The sequence below is a fragment of the Phacochoerus africanus genome, chromosome 11 (genome assembly GCF_016906955.1).
Source record: "Phacochoerus africanus isolate WHEZ1 chromosome 11, ROS_Pafr_v1, whole genome shotgun sequence".
In the NCBI taxonomy this organism is placed as follows: domain Eukaryota; kingdom Metazoa; phylum Chordata; class Mammalia; order Artiodactyla; family Suidae; genus Phacochoerus; species Phacochoerus africanus.
In genome coordinates, this window is record NC_062554.1 from 48,153,352 (window position 1) to 48,178,431 (window position 25,080).

Here is a 25,080-nt window from a genome sequence, read left to right on the forward strand (position 1 = left end):
CAGTTAGGACATGCTGCTGACTTCTTTAGCCTACCTCCAGGGTGACAGAGCAGTTTTTCCCTCTGTGGAAAAGCACAGAAAGGTGTTGGAGGGAATTGGCTGGGTTGTCAGGCTCTCTGCGCCCCATCCTCCCACTGCCCTGGGGCCAGGCAGGCTACAACTGGGGACTCCCAGTTCCTCCAGTGGGTGAGAAGCCCGACCCCGGGGTCCAGCTCTCTGGCTGTGTTGCATCTCCAGTGGATCGATCTGAATGCACCCTGCCTCTCAAGAATCACCCAGCACTTGTGTGAGTCTCTTTGTCAGGTTGTACTGCCCAACATCATCACCATATATTGTCCTAAAATTATCTGCTGCTGAAGGAGCAGCCTCGAAACCTCCCATTGTGCCTCTAGCCTCTCCCCTTTTGGCTCCATCTTGTCCGCTCCTCACCTCCGGCCATAGGACGCAGGTGTCTGGAGGTAGGCTCTGCCTCCTTTCCTGCTTGTCCCAGATCGTGGTGAGCAGCTGCTGAGCGCCCCCATCAGAAGAGTCAGAAAGCAGGAAAGATGATGTTAGGGTTTGTGGGGCAGGAGTTAGTGCAGGGAGAGGGGGTGGGGCTTTTGGAGCTGGAGGAGGAGCAGGGCCAGGGCCAGGGCGTGGGGGTAAGAAGGAAGGAAACCGGAGTGTGGTTACAGTCAGGGAGCTCTAGGTGCTGCAGGTACAATGGGAACAGTGGTCTCAGTGCTGTCACTGGAAGGGTGGGCAGCCCTGATTTCTCAGGGCTGAGTTGGGGAGATTTTGGAGTTGACGGGGAGGATGCATAGCGCTGGCTTCGTGGAGATCTTGGTGACAGTTGGACCTGGGGCCTGAGCAGGCTGAGTGAGGTTAGGGGTGCCGCCTTCTCTGTTGCATTTCCGATTCCCCAGGGGAGGCTGTTAAACGCCCCACCCCGACCCCGGAATTCTCAGGAAGGAAGTGACTCTCATTGGGCTGATTACTTTGGTTGCTGTTGTCTTTGTAACCCACCAGCAGGCAAATTGCCCCACCAGACCCACCACTTCCTGAGAAAAATCATCCAGGGCTGGGTGCTCTGCCCTTGACACCAAGGGGCTGGGCCAGGCCAATCACTTGGGTAAAAATGTTGTGGTGACTGCCAGGGAGGCGATTGGAAATGGTTAAAATGACTGTTAACAGCTCAAAAGGTTAAGAGGTCACGAAAGGGCCACTTGGAAGTCTAGGGGGCCGCGACCTGTAGAAGGTGCCACTTACGGCAGATGGAGCCACGTGGGGTCATGTGAGCATTTGGGTCTATTTTTGAATGAGCCAGACATCCCGCTTCCTTCCTCGTGGTCCCCTGTGTGCCACGTGGGCCTGCGTGTGGCTCTAGTCACCTGGCAGCTCCCCTAGCCCTGTAGAGCATCCAAGACCGGTCAGCAGTGTCCAGGCTCGGCCGGGCTCTCTGAAGGTCCCTGGATGTGCAGTCAGGCTTCACGGCCTCAGCAGAAGCAAGAGCTGGTCCTGCCTTTTTCCAGGCAGAGGTTGGTCCCTGTGGAATGGTAAACTGCTCTCTCTGCTTCCCTGAATTCCCACTCCTGGAGGCTGTCCCTTCACTGCCTCCTCTGCCCGTCCTCTCACTGTCCTCAAAAGTGGAAAGTCTGGTGCTAACAGGTGCTAATAGGGAGATGAATTAATTCCGGAGAGTCTTTTGTTGTTGTTTTGGAGGTCTTTGTATTTTAAGAGGAAACAGCTTTAAGCTGAAGGATGTGGCGCCCCTGGGATATTGCTTGATTTCAGAGAGGTGTGGGGGTGGGGCGAGGATGCTCCAGAAAGTGCCCAGGTTAGGGAGCACCTAGTAGGTCAGCTTTGCCAGCAGATCTGCAGGGTCACCTTGAGCAGACTTGACAGCTGGACAGCCTCGGGACTGCAAAGCAGAGGGTGACGTTCTTTGCTTCTTACTTGGCACCTGCGTATTGAGGTTCCCTGACAGCAGGAAGCCCGCTTGCCTAGCGCAGAGTGGAAGCTGTGGGTCCTTAGAGCTGGGCTGAGTGAGGTTGGATCAGTGATAGGGGAGGCTTCATGGGTGCTTGGGATTAGGGCTGGAGCTTTACAGTTGGGCGCGATTTCAGTAGCTCCAGCAGAGCTGGTGGGAACCCTCGGGGAGGAGAAAGGCGTGGGCCGAGGCTTCAAGGTGCCAAATGTGGCTTCTCTGCAGGGGAGGGGAGGAGTTGCACTGAATGGCTTCCTGGTGTCAGCCAGGAGGCCCCGTCTGCAGAGGGAGGGGCTTGTTCTGCCTTGAGGACCAAAGGGAGCTTCGGAGGAGTCAGAGTGGGGGTGTTACTTGTGAAGACCGGCTTTCAGGGCCGTGTGTCTGCTGGCCATGTGCAGGGTGGGCTGGAAGGGCAAGGTTAGAGTCAGACGGGGAGCCTGCACGCTAATTAACATAGGCATGAAGCTGCCCAGTCACTCCACCAAACCTAATGCCACCCTCTTAAGTATCTCACTTCCTGCTGGGTCCTAGGAGACGGGAGTAAACCCAGTGCCGACCCCTCAGTTTCCTTAATGCCTCTGGTACGGCCATGGGCCACCCTGGTAGAACTGGGAATAAAGAGGAAGGCACACTTGATGGTGGAAAACGTTTTAGAGGAAAACCTAACAGGGGAGGTGGCTGGTTGAACGTGGGGGCCCAAGGAAGGCAGCGGAGCAGAAACCCGCCCCTCAGGGTGAGCCGTGGGGCTGGGGGAAGGGGTCTTGTGAACTGGGCTTGAGACATGGGAGGGGAAACAGGGTCTGCGGGGAAGATGTCGAAGGGTTCGGTTCTGGACAGAGTGGAGTATCTGGGGCCATCCCACTGGCGGTGCCGAGACGGTAGAGAAGGTCATGAAATGAGACTCTTGGCAGAAGCCAGGATGGGAGGAGGTTGGAGAGTCCCGGAACGCTTGCTCTTGGAGGCAGTGGGGGAAGCTTTGTGGAAGGATGAGCCGTAAACCAAGGCAGCGACCAAGGGTGGGAGAGTTCAGAGGTCCCCTGAAGGCAAGGAGCTGGCAAGAGAGACTCAGAGACAGATGGCCAGGGGTGGGGTGCAGAGGACTGATGAGACGCTGTGGCAGAACGCCAGGGAGTTCCCGGGGAAGCTTGAGGAGTGGACTCGGAGAGGAGGCCTATCAATGAGCCTAGTCCAGTGCAGGACCTGTGGATTCAGTCAGCTGCCTTTGGGTTGGAAGAAGAGTAAGGATTGCTGAACCAGCCGGATGCTGCTGTGACTGCTCCCTTCTGGTCACCGTAGATGGCTGACCTCTTGAAGCGTCAGTGTCTCGTTAGTAAGAGAGGAGATAACAGTACCTTAGCAGAGTTGCTGTGGGCGCTGCATGGGTGAAAGGAGGTAAGGCGCGCCAGCTTGCAGCACAGTGCCTGACACATATGAAGTGCTCTTGAAAACTTGGAGCCGTGACCGTGAACATCATGCGTTCTGAAATCCAGTGCACGATTTCCAGCTTCTCGTACGTGAAAGTGCAGGCAGCTGTGGAATAGGTTTCTGGAGAAAACTTTTCACACGGAGAGAACCTTCCCTCCTGCTGTAACCAAGCCGGTTTCAGAGCAGAAAGATGAGCCCCATTATTTCTGGGGGACCCTTTCATGCCCTAGATGGTGATGGTCCTCTTAGGATCATAATTATTTTTATCACGTTGCTTCTGGTTCTGGTAGTTTCTGCTCTCACGGCATTTGCTAACCTCTCGAGTTAGATTGAATTAGGTGTCTCTGGAGTTTGGGGTTTTATATTAGTTGCTGTGGAGGAAGCAGAGAATACCTAATCCACATTCCCGGGAAGTTTACAGACTAGATGGGGGAGAGAGAGTGAGAAGGAAAGGAGCCAGAACATAGGAAGCAACATGCAGACAAGTGCAGAGTGTTCCTATGGGCCTGGCTGTTGGCGCTGAAAGGATTCAGAGCTGAAGCTGGATCTGGAACAGGTAGATTCAATTAGGGAAAGTGTCCTTGGCCGGAGTCCTTTGCATCATTGAGTTCTGGGATGACAGTGGCTGGGTGTTGGTGGTGCTGGGTCCCCTTTATTCTAGTTTTGGTTCCCAGGCATCCTCTGAGCCACCCTGTACTCCTGGGAGCAGGGGCTGTTCTCCAGCTCTCTGTGCATGAGGCCTGTGCATCTGGCCTTTCCAGCCTTCTTTTTTTGGCCACGCCCATGGCATGCAGAAGTTCCTGAGCCAAGGCTTGAACCCACACCATAGTAGTGGCAATGCCAGGCCCTTAACCACCAGGCCAGCAGGGTACTCCTTTATTTTTTTTGGCAGCCTTATTTTCTGATATTTCCCTCAGGCTCTCAAGACTGTCATCAAACCTGTGATGTATTGTTTTTTTTGTTTTTTTTTTCCCCATGCTGTATTTTTTTTTCCCCCTCCTCTTCTGGTCCCAAACTCAGACTGCCCTTGACTTGGCCTGTTCCTTCCCTGCGAAAGTCTTGCCTGCCCTTCAAGGCCCAAATCTCCCACGGAGTCATGTCTGATCTTCCAAACCGGAACTGACCTGCAGTCTGTGCTTTCCTAGGACTCTGTCCATGGTTTCTCAGTTAATCACATTTTCCTTGAACGATAGTTGTCTGGGGACATGTCCTTCTCCCATGTTAGGTGGAAGATGCATGAGAGGAAGGCTCCTGTGTTTTCTTTGGGCCCCGCCCCCCGCATCTGGTCCAGGGTGACCATTCTGTGCACATTTGTTCACTTGAATCGCTTCGTTCCTTTCCCCTTGAGGACTCTTCAGGCCAGCAGTCACTCCCTGGCCAGACTGGTTCAGGGTCACACACCTGTGTGGGTGAGGCACCTGCCGGCCTGGGGTGCCCCAGACTGTGTCTGCCAGCCCCAGGGGCAGCTGGGTCCTCAGAGCTGCCCATTCACCTGGCAGAGCGGCAGGAAGGAGAAGTCAGCTTTCCGGGTGGGCGTGAGGTCGTCAGCCTTTCTGGGAAGGCGGGGGAGAGTGCAGCAGGCCCGCCCGTGTGCAGCCGGCCTTCTCTGTCCAGCCTCCTGCAGCCACCTTCTGCTTCAGACCCCGGGAGCTCCTGGGGAGTGAGAAAGGCGAGGCCAGTGAAGGAAAAAATAGAGTCTTGACCAGCTTCATTGCCTGGTCAGATAGGAGCACCATCGGGCTTCACCCCAGCCTGTCTGCACCCAGCCCCGAGCCAGGCCTTGGGTGGTGCCACCAGCATCTCTTTGTTGCTGGGGAGATGGCAGGAAAGCCATGAGTCTGCTGGCTGGTCCCTGGCCCCTGCACGTGGGTGTGGCCAAACACCGTCGGGGTCGGGGTGTTGGGGGGTCCAGCCAGGCCCTGCTCTGAGCGCCTCCTTTCCCTTGCAGTACATCTTTGCAGACGCTTATGCCCAGTACCTCTGGACCACGTTTGACTTCTGCAACACCATCCAGGGCTTCTCCATCCCGTTCCGGGCAGCCGACCTCCTCCTGCATAGTAAGGCCTCCAACCTCCTCCTGGGCTTTGACAGGTCTCACCCCAACAAGCAGGTAAGAGAGCTTCCGGAACACGGTCAGGCGGGGCTCCTCGAGTGTGGCCTGCCTGGCTTTCCCGTGACCTCCCCTGGCCCCTCCTCCTCTTCTTTGGAGCTATTGTTGCGCTTCCCGTGGCTGAGGACGAATATCTCTCCCTGGCATGCTTGTTCTGCATCCCAGCCAGGAAGCAACACCTAGGCCTTGGCGGGCCCTGTTAGTTACACATCAGGCCCTTGCGGTGCAGGTGCACCTTTGTTAGTCCTGGGGGTCATCGGGGCTCTGGAATTGAACCCGAGAGCCGGGTAGAGAAGGCTGGCATCTGAGCTCTGCTGAGACCGCTTGTCACATTTCTACCCTTCCCACCCTCCACTCTAAACAGACTGCCTTTGCTTACCATTTATTTGAAATTACCATTAATTTTAAGTCTTGTGCGTGTGTGCGCACGCATGTGCATGTAATACAAATGTGTGTATTTGGATGCAAGGAAAGGTGATGGATGGGCAGAAAGCCTGAGTAAGATGTTTATCTCAAGGGTGAAACTTTTGCCAAGTCAAGAGTATTGATCTGGCGTAATCCCGTGAAACCTGTCGATCCTGTTGGGTTTGTGATGAGTTTCAAACAGCTTTGTCCAGAGGAACCTCGGAAGTTTCTTTTGCTTTGCAGGTTGTTTGATCAAAACATGATCTGTTTATCTTCACTTGCCTTAGGGAGTAACCTAAGTATGGGCTGGGTCGGTTTACCGGTGTAGGTGGATTAGTGTTATTTTTGGTCTCCTGTTTCTTACTCCCTGGCCCCTATGGTCGCAAGAATCTGCAGGTTTTGTGTCTGAAAGTTGAGGGGCTTTGTCAAAGATCGGCAGGTCAGCTACTCCCAGCCACACCCTGTGTATTCAGTGGATTCCCTTTGGTGCTCTTTTGAGCCTGTGTTTAGCCGGAGTCCTCTCCATTCAGCTTTGATCATCGTGGCCCATGATGGTTTTTTTTTTTTCCTCTTTCTCTTTTTTGGCCACCCTGCAGCATATGGAGTTCCCGGGCCAGGGATCAGATCTGAGTCATAGTTGCAACCTACACCACAGCTGCAGCAGGGGTGGATCTTTAACCCACTGTGCTGAGCCAGGGATGCAACCTGTGTTCCAGTCCTTCAGAGACACTGCCAATTCTGTTGTGCCATGGCGGGAACTCCATTTTCTCTCTCTCTCATTTTTTAAGGATACTGTTTCCCAGGCAAGAAGTACCGAGTCTAATCCTTTTGTTTTAACCATCATCTGAGGGCCGGTTTCTGGTAATTCATAAGTCAAGTCACAATCATTTTTCCTTTCTGTTGCTGTAGAGAACTTGGTAACTATGGAGAAGGCGGCACAGGTGATCTGTCCTACCTTCCCCAACCCTACCTTGGGATAACCAAGCTGGCCTACAGGATCTGAATGCCTGTCTTTATAGGCGGCATATCATCAGGGTGGGGTTTCTGTGGATGTTGGCTGGCGATGCCGTTTGGGCATCTTACATCATATCTCTGGCATCGTGACCACTTCTCGCTTTGGTCTTTGCAGCTATGGAAGTCAGATGATTTTGGCCAGACCTGGATCATGATTCAGGAACATGTGAAATCCTTTTCTTGGTAAGTCGTGCCATCTAAGAAACGAGTTACATAATTTCCTTGCTTCAGTTCTAGCTCCTGCATGGAGGGCAAACCTGCCCTCAGCTGAAATGTGAAGCAGCTGGTTCAGGAAATACACATTCCAGACCTGGAATTGGAGCTATAGGGATAGTAGACTCACCAGGGGGGATGAGAAAGGAAGGTTACTTGTGAGAGGAGTGATTTTTTTTTTTTTTTCAGTATATCAGGGAACCCAGGGGAATCTTGAAGCTCTTGTATATATTAGACTTTCTAAAAGAACTTCATTTTTGGAGCCATATAAAAAGTGAGGATCTTTCTCTGAAGTTCATTCGTTTGTGGTGTTCCCATCGTGGCTCAGTGGAAACCAATCCAGCAGTACCCATGAGGATGGGGGTTCAATCCCTGGCTTCGCTCAGTGGGTTAGGGAATCCGGCGTTGGTGTGGGCTGTGCTGTAGATCGCAGATGCAGCTGTGATTTGGTGCAGCTGTGGTGTAGGCTGGCATCTGTAGCTCCATTTTGACCTCTAGCCACGAGTGTGGCCCTAAAAAGCAAAAAGCAAAAACAAACCATTCATTTGTTCATTTATAACGTGTTTTTTTGAATGTCTGCTTAATATAAAGCATGCTGGGTTCTTTAGAGTGTAAGAAGTTGGATAATTGACGGATATAGTTATTAAGGCGATTGCAGTTATAGGAGATTAAAAAAAGACATTTTATGCATATAACACACCTGAAAGAAGCATAGGGAGTTCCTGCTGTTGTGTGGTGGGTTAAGAAACCAACTGCAGTGTCCTGGGTCATTGCGGAGGTGTGGGTTTGATCCCTGGCCCAGCACAGTTGTTTAAAGGATCCAGTGTTGCTGCAGCTGTGGCTTGGATTCAGTCCCTGGAACTACTATATGCTGAGAGTATGGCCATTAAAAAAGAAAGAAGAAAGCACAAGAGTTCCCTTGTGGCACAGTGGGTTAGGGATCTGGTGTTATCTGCTGCAGTGGCTCTGGTTTAATCCCTGGCCTGGGAATTTCCACATTCTGCGAGTGTGGCGGAAAGAAAGAGAAAGAAAGAAAGAAAAGCACAGAAGTCAGAGGAGGGAGCTACACCTTTCAGATAGGAGGATCATGGGAAGCTCCCCTGAGGAGGTGACCATTGATCCAGGATGTGCATGACAGGTAGGATGTGGCTGCGTGCAGGTGTGCAGGGTGGGAATTCTAGATGGGAACAGAATGGCCAGAAGCGGAGATGAGACACTGTGGTCCTTGGGTAGAGAACACTGAGTCTTATTTTTGGACAGTGTAGTGGGTGAGGTTTGGAAAGGGATATTGGTATCAGAATCTGCAGTGCTCGATAAAGGAATATGGGCTGAATTCTGAGAGCAGTGGGGAGCCATTGTAGGATTTTGAGAAGGAAAGTGAAATCAGCAGAGCTACCCTTTAAGAAGGAGAGTTGTTTCTGGTCTTAGTTGCTTCTGAGCTTTTACTGTTACAGGGATGAGGTATATAGTCTTGAATATGTGAATTGTACGTACGCTGATGAATGTGTAGGACGGATTTCCAGGAGTAGACGCGGTGAGTCAGTGAGTCAGTCACCCCATGCACACCTACCAGACTTGACACCTCTTGACCTTCACCGCCCTGAATCAGCTCGACCCCGTTTCCCTTTCTGGTTGCTCAGGTCAGAACCTCTGAGTCATCACTGATTCCATGTTTGTGTCATGCTTCACATCCAGCCTATCAGGAAATCCTGTTGGCTCTACCTTCAGTATATATCCAGCAGCCTCTACTCAGCTTCTGCTTAACTCCAACCACTGTTGCCACTCATTAGTCATCCACCTGGTCTTTCTGCTTCTGCTCTTGTCCTTCTGCCAGTGGTTCTCAGAACATGGCCATTTTGATCCTGTTAAAAACAGGTCAGATCATGTTCTTCTTTGAACGCTTCAGTGTGCATCATCATTGTTCTCAGCTACACTCCTATCACAGGGCTTTTGCACTTGTTATTTTCTCTGCCTAGAATGCTTTTACTAAAGACATACTTATGGCTTTCTCCTTTACCTCCCTCAAGTCTGCTTAAATAACACCTAAATGAGCCCTATCCTAAGGAACCTATTAAAATTGCAACTCTTCCCCTGTCATTTCCAATCCTCTGTAGTTTGATGTATTCTTTTTTTCTTTTTTTTTTTTTTTGCATAGCACCCATCACATCCTAATATACTCTTTTTTTTTTTTCCTTTTTACAGCCACACCTGCAGCGTATGGAAGTTCCCAGGGTAGGGGTCAAATTGTAGCTGCAGCTGCCAGCCTATACCACAGCCACAGTAACACCAGATCTGAGCTGCAGCTTGTGACCATTGCCACAGCTTGTGGCAACACCAGATCCTTACTCCACTGATGGAGGCCAGGGATTGAACCTGCATCCTCATGGACACTATGTCAGATTCTTAACCTGCCGAGCCACAGCAGGTATCCCTGATATACTCTTATTGTGGTTGTCTTTCTCCCTTTAATAGAATTAAAGCTCCATAAGGGCACAGTCTTTTGTTAGTTTTGTATTGATACATCCCCAGTGAATGAAGCGTTGAAATGATAACTTTGGCAGATTCTATGTAGAAAGTGCCAACTTTTGCACTCATTCTCAACATGGAATTGTACCTTTTTCCAGAGCTAATCTGTTAGACAAATAGTATCTCAGTATAGTTTTAATTTGCATTTTTCTTATTAGGAATGAGAACATCTTTTAACCTACTTAAGGGTCATTTTTTTTGGGGGAGGGGACATGTCTGTTCATGCTCTTTGCCCTTTTTCTGTTGGATTGTTAGTCTTTATTATTGATTTCCTGGAGCTCTTTATATATTTGAGATTAGTCCTTTGTGGTATGAGACAGCCTGTATCTGTGTTCATATTTATATTTCCCAGCTTGCCACTTGTCTTTTGACTTTTACATGTAGTTTGAGTCCTCACTAGGTGTAATAGCCCCGTAAGATGTAGATCCTGTCTGTGAATCGTTCAGTCTTCAGTTTGAAGAGGAATGTCTTTGAGTTCATATTGCTTCTATGAATAGGCAATAATTAAGGACAGTAAAGAAGAGTGGAGCAGAGAGGGGATTTACAGCTGAGTATCTTCAGGCTCCAGTGGACTTCTTTTTATAGAGGACAGTTGTTTCTGACCTTTTTGTTATTTTCTTTGGAGAGAGGTTGTAGATTCTTAAGTGAAATTAAAACCATAATCTCATCCAGTTGCAACCGCTACCCAAGAAATACCATTACAGACTTTTTTTGTGTGCTTTCTTTGAACTTTAAAGGGACAAATGGCTCTTCTACCTGTTTGGAGAATCATGTATTGAGAGGGCAAACCAGCAAGATGACTAAATAGAGGAACTTCACGTTTGGGAATTTGTGTGTTGTATTTTCTGTTTCTGTGCAGACAGGCAGATAGATATCTTAGAGGAAAGGGCTGGCCTGTCTTATTGTAGATAATTAGGGTGTCAGAGTATTTCAGGCTATGGGGGGGATTTTCCCTTAGGATTCCTTGTAATAGGTGGGAGTGTAATCTAACTTCTCAGAGAATTTGCTCAACAATGCTGGGTAGCCTGGGAGCTGCAGGAGCGAGGAAAACCAGGGATTTCTGTTATCAGAGCTGGAGATTGGCAAACAGGACAGAGGAAGAGGCATGGGGGGGGGGTCGGGGTGCTCAAGGATGCCCTGTGGAGCATCACTAAGCCAGGCAGGTGGGGCCAGGCAAGGACCCGTGGCTGTGCTCAGAAATGGAGCAAGACTTGAAAATTCCAAATGAGGGTAAAGAGAACAGGGCAAGTAGGTGTCACCGAGCATGGAAAGGGGGAGCAGCTCTCAGCAGCTAGAGATTCAAGTGCAGATGACGAAAGAGAACTGGAATGCGAGTCCCAGCTCTTGCCTTCTCTCCATGTTGGCTGCTGTTTTTGACTACGAAGGCATAATAGAGGTGAGCTCCATCTCAAAGTGTTCTGAATAAAGGTCCCTTCCTCTCTGCCTTTTCAAAAATATCCAGCGTGTTTTCATTTGCATATCCTCTAGCATCGAGGAAGTACTTTAATCTGTACTTCTAAATGTGGAAGAGAACACGTCCTCCTCCCCCTCCCACCCCGCCCCACCCCACCCTGCACACACGGCACCTGATGGTGACTGTGGCTTTCTCACAATGGGAGAGGCTGGTTTCTCCAGTGTCCAACTAAGACTCTAGATCATAGAGCCAAAGGCGAGCCTTCCCCCTTGCAAAAAGAGGCTCCTTTGTTTTTCTGTTCTTTCCCTCCCCTCCCCTGGAACATGCCTCTAGCTGTACATCTTTGAAGGAATTCCCCATCATTACCTTCATTACCCCCAGAGCCATTGTGCCTGCAGAACTGTACAAAGACAGTCCCCTTACTGAGTCCTTCCTCTTCTCCTTGGGTCCTCACTACTGTGACCCTCTCGTCCTGATTTTTTCCAGCTGTTTTTCCCGCTTGCTGAGTGGTCCCCCTGGCCGTGGTGTTCTTGGGTGTGTTAGGAAACCTCAGGCAGCTGAGTGGCTCCTCCTACCCCAGGCTGCTCTTGGTGGCCTTATTTGGGGTCACACCAGGGCAGAGATTCTCCTCGAGGTAGTTTGATCTAATCACTCTGCAGTTACCAGTTTGGAAGCACCTCTGTAACATGGTCCATGGATCATGCAGCGAAGGTCAACTCAGTTAGGGACTCCATAGGATGAAAAGAAATGCAAGACATGGCTTGAATCTGTACTCTGTCTGGGAGGCTCAGACGAACACATTATGGTGAGCAATATGATAGAGTGGGTATGAAGCACCACTGTATAAGGTAAGGAGACAGATTCCAGCATCTGCACAACCAAGGCGGTTTTCTGCCTTTGTTTGAAGCCCATAAGAAAGGCTTGGAATTGAGCACTGCTAGTGTTGGGAGAAGGGATCAGAGCAGGGAGGAAGGTTTCCTGAAAGAAGAGTATTTGCACTTGACCTAGAAGGTGAGTAGGATTTAGATGTGCAGATGAGAGTATTTGTGGAGGGCATCCTGGAGGAGGGGGGTGTAGGTAGTGTGGACAGAAGCACAGACAGGGAGGGGCGCCGTGTGTTTCCAAAGGACGCCTATGGGATCAGTCATATGAGGAAGAGTTTGGGAAGGAGCCTCGTGGGAGATGAGTTTGCACTGTCAGGATGAACGCTGGTCGCACAGACCAGTGGCAGTGGTGAGGGACAGACAAAGGGCAGGGTCTGTTAGGAAGAGGGCCTCTCTGGTCCTTCCTGTGCTTTCCTCTAGAGTTAGTTCTCAGAACACAGATCCTGGGGATAAGCTCTCTTTTGTTCCTCTGAGATTTGTGACTTGAGGCTGGAAACTTGCTGACAGCCTCATGCAAGCAGTCCATTGCTTACTGATTCTGAAGCCCTCGTCTGCCTTTTCCTTTATCTTCCCTTCCTTCTCCTCGAGCACAGCCCAAGCCTGCCTGGAGGGAAACCCAGGCCACCTTATGAACAGCAGTACCAGCAGAAAATGCCTTCCAAGTGGCAGTGGCTTTCCCTTTCTCCCGAGCCAAGGAGTAACCAAGGGGATGCTTATAGCGCACGGAGTGTCACTTGTAGATGCCACCATGGTGGTCCTGAGTTCTCATTGATTTCATGGTTAACCTCCAGGCCTTCAACATGATGGCAAACTTTTTTTTTTTTTTTTCCTTTCCTTCCAGGGGAGTTGATCCCTACGACAAGCCAAACACCATCTACGTTGAGCGGCACGAACCCTCTGGCTACTCCACGGTTTTCCGAAGTACAGACTTCTTCCAGTCCCGGGAGAACCTGGAGGTGATCCTGGAGGAAGTGAGGGACTTCCAGCTTCGGGACAAGTACATGTTTGCCACAAAGGTGGTGGTAAGTTGGAGGCACTAAGGGGTGAAGTGCTTTTGCGTTTCCCTTCGGTGGCGGGGCATTCTGTGGTCCAGTGGGTGAGCCTGTGCAAGCAGGGGCTGCATGCTTGTGCGGGGGACTGGACTGTAGATGCTGGACATAGATGGCCATTCCAAGGGACCTGGAAGGTTTTGGGAGGTGGAGGAGTGGAGAAGCTTAGACAAGCACCCAGAATGTCTCTGGGTGCTAGGAATTCAGTCCTGTCCTGGAAGCCAAGCATCTTTGGCAAAAACACATTTCTCTGAAATCCCAATTAGCACAGAAAGGAGGGGTGGGGCTAAGTGGCTCTTTTCTTGAATCTCACCGCCTGATTTCCCTTCGACACTGTCCGATTTCATTGCGACTTTTGGACATGTGTTAATTTACGTGGCTAATAGAATGTGTAGTCATTGGCTAGTGGGAGTTAATGGTCTAAGAAAAGCGGTAATGAAGCCTCCAGCTGTCAGTAAGTAGCTTAACTCCCAGCCTTTGGGAAAATCTTCTCGATTTGATGTGTTACAGCCACATGCTGACACGGAGGGCTTGCTCATTTAAAACCAGTTGATTATTTAACCAGCCTTGCCTCTCTGCTGTATCAGGTTGCAACCATACTACCCTTGGGGAAAGGAAAAAGCCTGGACCAGGCAAGAGTAGCTTGGTTGGCTCTTCCTGGGGGCTGTAAGCTTGCTTTCGTAACGCAGCCAGTGCCTCCTCGACCTTGGGCTCTGGCGAAGGTCCCTGGTGACCTTCTCTTTCCTGTCACTGTGAACCATGGGGACTAAAGCCAGATGGCATGTTTTCCTCCAGGTTCTCACTTATGTATACGGTTGGTAGCTGGCCAGGCAGGAGTAGGTCAATGCCCTGGGTAGGAATTCTAGGGTAGAGAGAGGATCCCCCCAATAGGGGAAGTAGGGAGTGAGGATGGAGAAGATGTGGAGGGGGGGTGGCTATAGGGAAGAGGGGTTCCCTGTTATACACCCAGCAAAATGTTTTTAAAAAGCGCTAAAATGCAGCATGTTTTCTTCTGTTGGGCTGTCTGCCTTGAGTCCTCCCTGGATCATTTCCTCCCTGCCTATCTGTCTCTTTCTCTCTCACACACACAGGACAGCCCAAGAACACACACATCCTTGGGTTGCCTCGGGCAGGGACATGGTAGGAATGTAGAGGTGACAAGTCAGGCCTGCGGACTGGTACCTTGTGACATCCAGTTGGGCGGCCTCAAGTTCGGTTGTGTTGAAGACTTTGTCTCCAGCCCTCTGGTGCTCATAGGTCTTTTTTGTTTTACTTCCCTGGGTCTGGCTATTTTGTATGATTTTAATTTCTTCATCTTAAGGCCCGGCGACTGATTCCCAGATTTATTCTACTGACCAAGTCGGGGCTGAAGTCGAGCGCTGTTGTACCTTTACCCTGTCACACTTATTTCTAGATCTCACACCTAAGAGTATGTTACATCCCATTTGGAGCTTTCTAGGCCCTTCGTTCCGACCTCAGAGCTGTGTCTGTTCTCTGGACAGAGCTGATTTGCGGAGTGCTGGTGGTAGTATCTTTTATTATTCCTGGCCAGTGGTAGGATCAGGGGCTGCGTCTGTTTGATCATCACTGATATGATAATTGGTATCGTGTACAATGGTTGATACATAGCAGGAGTTCAGTAGTGTTGAATGAATCTTTGCCTAATTTGGAAAGATTAGGCTACTAGGGTTTTTGGGTGGGGTGGGAAGTGGGGGTGTGAAATTACTGATTCTCAACTCTGTGTGTGGCTTGTTTATGTGGTTTTGTGGGCAGAATTGTAGTTGTGTTGGCTTCTTCCTTGAGCACGTGGACAGACCACCAGGTGCCAAGGTGTAGAGGCTCTAGGTAGGAGGAGCAGGGCCACCTCCTGGAAGTGTTGTCTTAGGATCACTTGTGGCAGCATCAGCAAAGGCCCTTGTTAAAATGCAGATGGCAGGGCCCAAATGCATTTCTCCCCCCCTTGAACCGTCTGTAGGAAGCCTAGGAATCTCTGCAATTTGAGAAATGCTTCCCTGGGATCTTTTACAAGCAGAAGGTTTCTATGATAGTTACATGATCAAAGGAACGTTTCTCAGTGGATAGGTTGATGAGAGAAGAAGCACAACTGGCAGTGGATGATAGAATGGGTACTTTCCTCCATATTGCATGAGTGTCCTAAGCTGTAAGGATAACCAGCCCTGGCCTTGGTTGGATAACTTTATCAGGTGGAGCGTGAAGCCTGCAAATATAACTTCTTGTCTGGGGTTTGGGGAATTCTGAGCAACTTAAATGTTAAATGGATTCACATCAGATTACGAAAGTCAAAGAACTAATTGCAAAACCATAGAAACTTGGTTTGGGGGCCGTTAACCCTTTTTTTTCCAGCCCAGTGAATGATTCTAGTTCTTTGCAAGTTAGTCTTTTAGAACATGTTGGGGCAGCCCTCTGAGTTCTGGACTGGAGCTGGTTCCCAAGTCTTTAGAATCCCCTATTGGCCTGGCTCTTGCTACTTCACAATACTTTGTGTCTGAAGCTCTTTGATTTTTTTTTTTTTTAAACTCGAGTTTAATGTTTTTGTCCTTGCTTTTTGACATAAAGCTCACTTAATAGTCTACATCAAAATGATAGAAGCAAGCAATGAAAGAAGCAGTGATACGTAACAAGCAACAGTGAGGTACCTCTGCAAAGCCACTGATACCAGTTTGTGAACTTGATAAGATACAGCGGTTAGTTTCTTCCTGGTAGGTGACCATAGTTGCCAGAAAGTTGGAGGGAGGTGAGGCTCAGCCCTTGCTCTGTAGCTTTACTCCCAGCTTCTCCTGAAAGCTAGACTCAGACATTTGTTGCACAAACAGTGCAGCAGTCAGCCAGCACCTGATGCAAAGGCTTGATGGAGGCCCCTGTGTGCATTAAAAAGGTGATGCAGCCTCCCCCTGCAGGATGCAGACATAGCGCGCCAGAGCAGGCTTGGCAAACCACGGTGGTCCACTTGATTTTGTCAGTAAAGTTTTATTGAAACACAGCTGGGCTCATTTGCTATGTGTTGTCTGTTGCTGCTCATCTGTTACAATGGCAGGAATGAATAGTTGCCTAGAGACAGGATGACCCACAAAGTATAAACTATATCTATACAGACCTGCATAGGAAAAGTTCCCTGATCGTTGTAGAGGCAGGATTCTGTTCCCCTTTCAGCTGGCCTCAGACAACCAGAATCTCTAATGGAAGAGCTTTGCAAGTCTGAGGCATCACCCTTCTTGGAGTTTAGGGGATCGGCCTCTCTAAATTGCTCTGCTGTGTTCATGCCAGAGTGTTCCCTTTGGGATTTTATGGCTACTTTGGATATCTTGTGTGCTGCTGATTTCTCCAGAGGACTCATTTGTGCTTTCACTCTTCTGACCAACGAACCACTAATGTCACTCTTGGACACCAACTTCTAACCATCATTATGCTAATTTAAAGTCTCTAATGCTGATAGTGGTAACAGAAAACCTTAGTAATTTGCTTCAGAATTGTGGGCTTCTTTGTGAGAAGTCAGCCAGTCATAGTTGGGGGGTGTGAATTGTAGGATAACTGACCAAAATGAGACTATTGACAAATTATTTGAATTATGTTACTTAAACGTATCCAAACAGAGACCTAGGTATAAACATTTGAATGCTTATAACTCATATACAGCAATAAAGCCCAAACAGGGAGCTCCCTGGTGGTCTAGTGGTTAGGATTAGGATCCAGTGCTTTCACTGTTGTGGCCTGGGTTCACACAGGAACTGAGTGGAACTGAGATCCCACAGCAAGCCACTGCACATTGCGGCCAAAAAAAAAAAAAAAAGCTTGAACATATTATGGATTAAAAATAAAACTGTAGTACCAAGAAATAAAATATGGCAACTCCTCATATCAGAGTAACCCCTTTTCAGGGTTTTTTGTTGTTGCCTTTTGTTAGTATTATTGTTGTTGCCTTGTTTTGTTTGGTGAGTTCATTAATTTTGTAAAGTTTGCATCCTTCGCTGTGTCTGCCTGTTGAAATACTGACCGTTAGCAGTCAGCTAATGATTGAGCAGAGATTTCCTTAAGTGCTTTGAACCATTCTTCTGGCAGCCTTTGCTGCGGGTGTGTTGGGGACATGCTTTCAGTGCCTTCTGCAGCTCTGCCTTAGCCTTCACTTCTTGTTTTTGTTAGACTCTCAAGGTTATCAGCTGGATGTGATGGACCAGGCTCTTTTACCTCTTTCCTGAGCATACGTACAGCCCTTACGTGTGTGACCTTATAGATTTCCTGGAATATTTCAGAGCTTATCAGAGCCTCTTCTGGACATTTTTCCATTTATGCTTTTTAGCTTGCCTCTTGTTATCGCCAAGTGAGATACTATTTCTCCAGCAGGTCTGGCGGGTTTTTTTTTTTTTTTTGGTCTTTTTAGGACCACACCTGTGGTATATGGAAGTTCCCAGACTAGGGGTTGAATCAGAGCTGTAGCTGCTGACCTACACCACAGCCACAGCAACTCGGGGTCCAAGCCTTATCTGCAACCTACACAACTGCTCACGACAATGCTGGATCCTTAACCCATTGAGTGAGGCCAGGGATTGAACCCGAGTCCTCCTGGATACTAGTCAGATTTGTTTTCACTGAGCTGCAGTGGGAACTCCACGCTCTGTGTTAAAATATTTGCCACTTGTCACTGTTTCCTATAAATGCCTGGTCTGTTTGTACAGTGAGCTGAGTCAGGTTATATAAAGAGAGGACCTGAGAATGCAGCTTTCAAGCCAGCCACCAGGCAGATCACATCTGACCATCTTCTGGCTGTGGGGCATCTGGGAAGCTCCAGATCTGTTCTGTCCTTGCTGGTGGCTGCTGGGCTGCTGGTTTTCACAGCTATTATAGCTGTGAGGCTGTGAGTTTCCCAGGCTACGGCATAGCTAGAGAAGAGGGATGGGGTTAGGACAAGTTAAAACATCACCAAGTTAGCTATTCTTACCAAGCTTCAGTCATTGTCTTGAATAAATAAAGGCTGCTTGGGTTTTTGTAAGCCTTTATTAAATTTTCAGGATTCTGAAAAAGTTGATTTTGAGAAATTTTTGTTAGTGTTCTTGTGGTTTTCATGGATGAATGGGTTTTTAGAATTCCTTACTCTGCCATTCTGGAAGTGCTTTCAATTAATATTAACTTTGCAAACGGTTTATTATGGACATTTTCAAATCTACGTAAAAGAACAGTTTGTACTGATATAACCCCCCCCCCCCCCCCCCCCGGTGCCCTCATTCAATCTCAATATTATTTACCTTTGCTAATCTCTTTTTGGCTGTCTCCACACTACTTCTTTTTTTCCTGGACTATTTTATTTTTTATTTTTTTGGCTACACCTGTGGCATGCAGAAATTCCCGGGCTAGGGATTGAACCTGGGCCACAGCAGCAGTCCGAGCCACAGCAGTGACAATACCAGATCCCTAAACCACTGAGCCACCAGGGAACTCCTGTCTGGCCTATTTTAAAGCAAATCCCAGATATATCATTTTATTTATAAATAATTAGGTATAAACAATATGAATGTAGATGGTACTTTACTGAAACTTTGTTAGTGCTTCAAGAGAAAAGGTGGCAGTGGATGTTTTAGCCAAGTGCCTCTGAACTGATGTCTTTGTCCACCATCAGGCTGTGGGGCCCCTCATTTTTTTTCCCCCACTAATTTTCTCTGTCAAACTTTCAGTTGAATGGCTCACTGTGACACCCTTTGGCCTTCTCTTGGCAGGAATATGTCATTTATTCAATTCCTTTCTGCTCTTTTCTCCTGCCTTCTCATTTCTTTTTGCTACGGACATAATCTCAAACATCAGTGTAAATACACTCTCTGAAATTCAGATTATTCACATTCTTGTATTTATTTTTTACTTATCAGAAATGAAAGCGTCCAATGAAAAAAACATGATAAATTCGCAGACCCTGTAATATTGGCATACATTAAAACATTTAAATAATTCCTAGTTGTTTGTGAAGGGTATGTGTGCTGGTTAGATATATTAACTGGAATAGCCTTTCAGGAAGGCCATTTATACTCTCTATCAAAAGTTTGACCTAGGAATTCTAAGAAGGCAACTATCCTTCAAATACTACAGATATTCTTGTGTAGCTGTGAAAAGGGTAATATATACACGTATATTCATTGAAGAATGCGTCTGAAGATAACCTAAATGGCCATCAATAGCTGTAAGTGAAAGATGTCTAAGATGCACTATTGATGGAAAAAGTTTAATTCTAGAATGATACTCTTTTTTGTTTGTTTTTTCTTTTTAGGGCCACACCCTTGGCATATGGAGGTTCCCAGGCTAGAGGTCGAATTGGAGCTGTAGCTGCCGGCCTATACCACAGCCAGAGCAATACCAGGTCCTCACCATACTGAGCGAGGCCAGGGATTGAACCCACATCCTTATGTGTACTAGTCGGGTTTGTTACTGCTGAGCCACAATGGGAACTCCATAGAATGATACCCTTGTTAATGAAAAAAGTTGAGTCGCACAACAGTATTTCTATCACGATCTAATCTGTACGTGAAAAAGAAATTTGCACGTGTCGGTTTGGCATTGTGTTCAGCTACCGGTATCAGACTAGACATAAAAGCAGCTTAGCCAGCACAGAAGTTTGCTTTTCTCTCATCAGTGCTGCCTGGAGGTAGGCTGTCTAGGGCTGGTATATTGTTACCCTGGTGTTATCGGGACCCAGGCCTCTATCTTTCTGTTCTACCAGCCAAATTAATGATTTCTATTCTCAGAGTTTCCTTGTGGTCTAAGATATTTGTTAGCCTTCCATTCTCTTGGCTGAATAAGGAGAGGCAGGCAGGCCAGCATAGGACCCCTTCCAGCCGATTTGGTGCCTTTAAGCAGCTTTCTTAGAAACTCAGCACAGCATCTGTTTGCATCTCCTTGTTTGGGACTCAGTCACATGACCACCCAGAGTTGCAGGAAAGGAAGAGAGCCTTAGACTTTTATTAGGGTGGCCATCCAGGTCCTGTTGCCTGGAAGAAAGGGATGATGGATATTGGCAGTTAAGTGGTGGTGTCATTGCTGTGGCTCCGATTTGCTCTCTGGCCGGGGAACTTATGTATACTGTGGGTGTGGCCAAAAAGAAAAGGAAATACAGCTTACAATCAACAGTGCGCCACAGTTTCATTGTTAATACTTTTCTTGGTGGTAGTGAAATATTAAAATAACTCTTTCATGAATGTATTAAGAGTAAACCTAATTATCGAGATTTAGGACTAACTCTCTCAGAAGGAAGTGGGATGGATGTGTTCAGAGGCTTTTCATGACCTTCGTATTCTGTGATTTTTTTGCATTTATGCCTTGGTTTCCATTCTCTGTTCTCAGGCCTCCTAGCAGCCGTCATTAAAAACATTTAATAATGGGCCTGAGTGTCACTGAGAAAAATGGCTCCTTTTCTAAGGTCTAACTGCAGTAGGGAGTAATGAAGAAACATAAAGCATAAAAAAAGTGTTTCATTGATATCTCTGTATTTACATAAATTCATAAGGATTTATATAGGTGATACATCAACTGACCTTTTTATTTTTTCTCAGCTGACCTTTTTACATAGCTATAAAACTTTATTGACTTAAGGAGGGCTTTGGGGATGTACACATAGCAGTTTTGCTGGGAACTCTTTTCTTATTCAGGGAATGCATTTTGTGTTTTCAATCCATTACTTCTTCAGCGCCATACCGAGGACAAGCTAAAGCTATTGTGTGGTTTTCAGGGTACCATTTTGGAAAGGCAGTCTTTTATGCTTCTCTACCTGGCCTATTTAAAAAACCTACTTTTGGAGTTCCCTGGTGGCTCAGTGGGTTAAGGATCCAGTGGTGTCACTGCTGTGGTGCAGGTTCAATCCCTGGCCCAGGAACTTCTGGATGCTGCAAGTGCGGCCTAAAACAACAACAGCATAAGAATTAACTACTTTTTTTTTTTTTTGCCTTTTTAGGGCTGCCCCGTGGCATATAGAGGTTGCCAGGCTAGGGGTCGAATCAGAGCTTATAGCCATTGGCCACAGCCACAACAACACCAGATCCAAGCAGTGTCTGTGGCCTACACCACAGCTCACAGCAACGCTGGATTCTTAACCCACTGAGCCAGGGATCAAATCATCATCCTCATGGATGCTAGTCAGATTCATTTCTGCTGAGCCATGACAGGAACTCCAGGAATTAACTGCTTTTAACCAGTGTTCAGTGGTGGCTTTTTATTTTATTTTTTGTCTTTTCTAGGGCCATTCCTGTGGTATATGGAGGTTCCCAGGCTTGGGGTCCAATTAGAGCTGTTGCCACTGGCCTACACCACAGCCACAGCAACGCAGGATCCTTAACCCACCGAGCAAGGCCAGGGACCGAACCCGCAACCTCATGGTTCCTAGTCGGATTTGTTAACCACTGCGCCACCACGGGAACTCCCTCTGTGGTGGCTTGGAAAAAAAAAAAAATATATATATATATATGTGTGTGTGTGTGTGTGTGTGTGTGTAAATATATACATATATAAAAATATATGCATAAATATATGTGTATACACTCACTGCTACTTTAATAAAAAATAAACTTCATGTTCATCCCCTTGTCCTTCACAGTATTTTTGGACAGACGTGAGCATAGGGTGTTTAATTGTTATAGTGCAGTTCAGAGAAATAAGTAGCTTCCATCCATGCTCTATAGGAATTTAAAATCTGCAGTAAATAGTAGCAACATAGCCACGATAAGTGCAGCCAAACACCTGCTGGTAAGTCTGATCATCATTCTTGTGATGATGTCCATGTGAGGATGGGCCTCCCTGTTTGTGTGTGACCTTGGCCCTGTCACAAGACTTTGGGCCTGAAAAAGCTATCTAGAGCCTTTACAGTGGTTCTTAATCCTTTTCTGAATCGTGTCCCTTTTGAGAATCCGGTAAAGTGTATGTAAAGTGTATATACCCTCCCAAGCAGAATGAGTGAGTGCATCTGTATAGAAAATTTGTGTTTATTTTGGGGTTCTTAGACCATTGAAACCCATATACCGAGTCCTGATTCAATCAGCTTCTCATTTTATGGATGAATAAACTGGGACCTAGAGAATTTTAATAATTTCCTTAGGTGGCACAGCTAGCTCTTGCTCTAGTGCTTTTATACACATTTTCAAGCTTCCACCTGTGGTTTAATATCTCCAGAATGCAGTGTGATGTAGTCAGTATCATGTGAAATATTCCATTTTCTACCAAACAAAACATATTCTAGCAAAAGACTTTAATCAATAAGTATTAAAAGTTTGAAAAATAGAATCAATCAAAATTTCTTCGATCTTGGAACGAATTAAGCTCAAGGGGATCCTTGTGTTCTGCAAATAGGAGAAGGGGGAGGAGGATATGTTACATATGCATACTGTGCATTCTGGGTGTGTGGTGGATCTCGGGGGGCTGGGGGGTTAGTTTGGGAGCCGGAGGCTCCTCCCTATCTGCTTCACCAGCCTCTCCCTTTCCCTCTCTGCTTCAGCTTCTGCATCCTCGGTCCTCCCTCCCAAGGTCAAGTGCTCCCACCTTACCATTGTCCTTCCTCTTCATATGCTAGCATGTCTCCTGCAGACCAGGTGTCTAGGATAAAGTGGGACAGCCCAAGCTGACCAGTGACAGCAAACACTGAAAAAATGTGCACATGTACTCACACTGTTTTGTGTCTTTAGTAGAACCGGGGTGGGTCTGACTTCTTTGTTTCCCTTCTTGCCGATTTCAAGTGGCTATAACATGACACAATTGATTTTTTTCCTCCTCTTCCTCAGCAGCATCTCTTCGGCAGTCAGCAGCCGTCTTCTGTCCAGCTCTGGGTCTCCTTTGGCCGGAAGCCCATGCGAGCAGCCCAATTTGTCACAAGACATCCTATCAATGTGAGTGGGGTCTGCGTGGGGGGTGGGGAAGGAGTGCCATGGTCCCCATGCTGAGGTCAGGGGAGGGCTGGGGAGTGGATATTTGATGGAGGGTCCCTGAAGTCCGTTTGTAGATTGGTCTCTATAGGGAACCGTTATGCTCTGGGCATCTCGGTCTGTTTTTTCCCCTCTTCACTTTTTGAAGTGGAGCTGAATGGGAGCCCTTAATTTGCTTTAAGTGGAGAGAGATTGGCAGAGAGGCTTGGAGCCAGCATCAATGGGCTCAGTGTGCCAGTGCTGAAGGAATGGGAGATTAATGACAGCCGTAGTTATTTATTAAGTACCTGCTGTGTTGCTCCCGGATGGCGAGGTTCCAAAAGGGGATAAGATTGGAGTCTGACCCTTTTAGAAACAGTCGGGTTGAAGAGCCTGAGAATAGAGCCAAGGAAGAAACCACGCACAGCTGATGGCTTGACCATGCGGTGTGTGTTAGAACATAGTGAGCGATGGAGAAGGTCAGGGTGGGCTGGGTCATCAGAGGAGGGACCACGGGGAGGAGGAGGTGGCATGTGAAGGCCTTGATGCCTGGAGTTGGTGCCATAGATGGTTCGTGGCTCAGAGGAGTATGTGATGGAAAACACACTTATCGATTCTCTGCTTTCTCTGGGCTCCACCTTCCATCAGTCACCTGCAAGAAGAGAGCAGGGAAGGCAGGCACATTGTCCATATTGTACTTTGCACTAATGATGGGGAGACATTCTTAACTAAGGGCGGTTTAAGCGTTGTTTATGGAGTTGGGACCCATTGTTATGTTGTGTCCCATCTACTGGGGGGGGGGTGCTGCTCCAGCAGGGCAGCTTCGGTTTCCCCAAAAAAGAGTTAGCCAAACTTCTTCCTCAAGATGGGGAGGCTTTCCATGGGCTTCAAGCCCCTACACCTCCTGGGACACTGTGGAATCATTGCTTTAGCAGAGGTAACGTCCACACGAGGCATGTGTGCTTTTTTGACTTGTGTCTTTTTTGACTTTTGACCCTGAAGGAATACTACATCGCGGATGCCTCCGAGGACCAAGTGTTTGTGTGTGTCAGTCATAGCAACAACCGCACCAACCTGTACATCTCGGAGGCAGAGGGGCTGAAGTTCTCCCTGTCCCTGGAGAATGTGCTCTATTACAGCCCGGGAGGGGCGGGCAGTGACACCCTGGTGAGGTAAGGAGACGGTGAGGCCGGCCCTGCTTTCTCAGCCCAGCATGACCTCTAGGTGGGCATTATCAGTTCAGCTTGACCCGGCTCACCTTCCCAGAAACTTCTGGTTTGGGGGGTGGCAGGTACTTAAGGCCTTTAAAAAAAAACTCCCCACGCGATGCTCATGTGATGGTACGGGACGCAGAGGCTGAGCACCGCTGCCCTCGGTGACACTTAGGTCACAGCCACTGTGTCAGCCACTCCTCTGGGCTTCTTTCATTCAGTCACCTGCTTTTGTGGTCTCAGAGCCAGTGGGAAAGAGTACTTATGGAACTTCATCAGCCTGGGCCAGTTGGCGTATGTGGCCACAAGGCCCTGCCTCCACGTGACTCTAGTTAATTGTCATCATTTTATGTTTTCAGTAATTGCAAGGTATTGTTCTGTGGTGTCTGTGGTAGGACACCAGCATCATTGATCCTTTATCAGCCATCCCATGCTCGGAGTCGTCCTGCAGGGGTGGGTGTTCTTGGGCCGTGGAGGAGCCCAGGGTTTGGGTGGGTGGATGCTGTGAATCCGTGGGTGGCACTGTGATCCATCAGTGCCACGAGGCCATTTACTCTCATTTGTCGTGTGACAGACTAGACTTTTGTGTGTCTGACTGTGATGAAGATGACTCTCTGCTCTTGGGAAGAGCCGTCTGAGGCGGGGCCGGGCGGGAGGGGTTGCAGACTGACTGGTCTGCGGTGAGGTCTGGCCCGCAGGCTATGACCACCAGGTCAAAGGGCATGTCCTGGCTACCCACTGCCCCTCTTCATGCTGTCAGTTCATTCCGTCATCAGTTCATTTGGCACGTGTGCTGCTGCTTGGCACTGGGAGTGTTCCATGTACAGCCGCAAAATAATGTGTACAGCCGGGAACACAGAACAAAGTCCTTGTTTTATGGAGCTTTTAATTGGAGGGAAGACAGAATATAAACAAATATGTGATCTGCTTACAATGGTGAGTGCTGAGCAGAAGAATAAATCGAGATAAGAGGACGGGGTTA

The 25,080-nt window shown here is 48.1% G+C and overlaps 1 protein-coding gene across 4 annotated transcripts in view; it reads left to right on the forward strand.

Moving 5' to 3' along the window:
* SORL1 (sortilin related receptor 1) overlaps positions 1-25,080 on the forward strand; it is a 166,799-nt gene that overhangs the window by 26,029 nt on the left and 115,690 nt on the right. For 3 of the 4 annotated variants that reach the window (XM_047753214.1, XM_047753215.1, XM_047753217.1), the window contains exons 4-8: positions 5,340-5,501; positions 7,036-7,103; positions 12,799-12,979; positions 22,768-22,872; positions 23,890-24,059. In XM_047753214.1, the coding sequence (XP_047609170.1) occupies positions 5,340-5,501; positions 7,036-7,103; positions 12,799-12,979; positions 22,768-22,872; positions 23,890-24,059 (686 nt within the window). The remainder of the gene's footprint in view (positions 1-5,339; positions 5,502-7,035; positions 7,104-12,798; positions 12,980-22,767; positions 22,873-23,889; positions 24,060-25,080) is intronic. The other variant, XM_047753216.1, reaches the window with a different exon arrangement.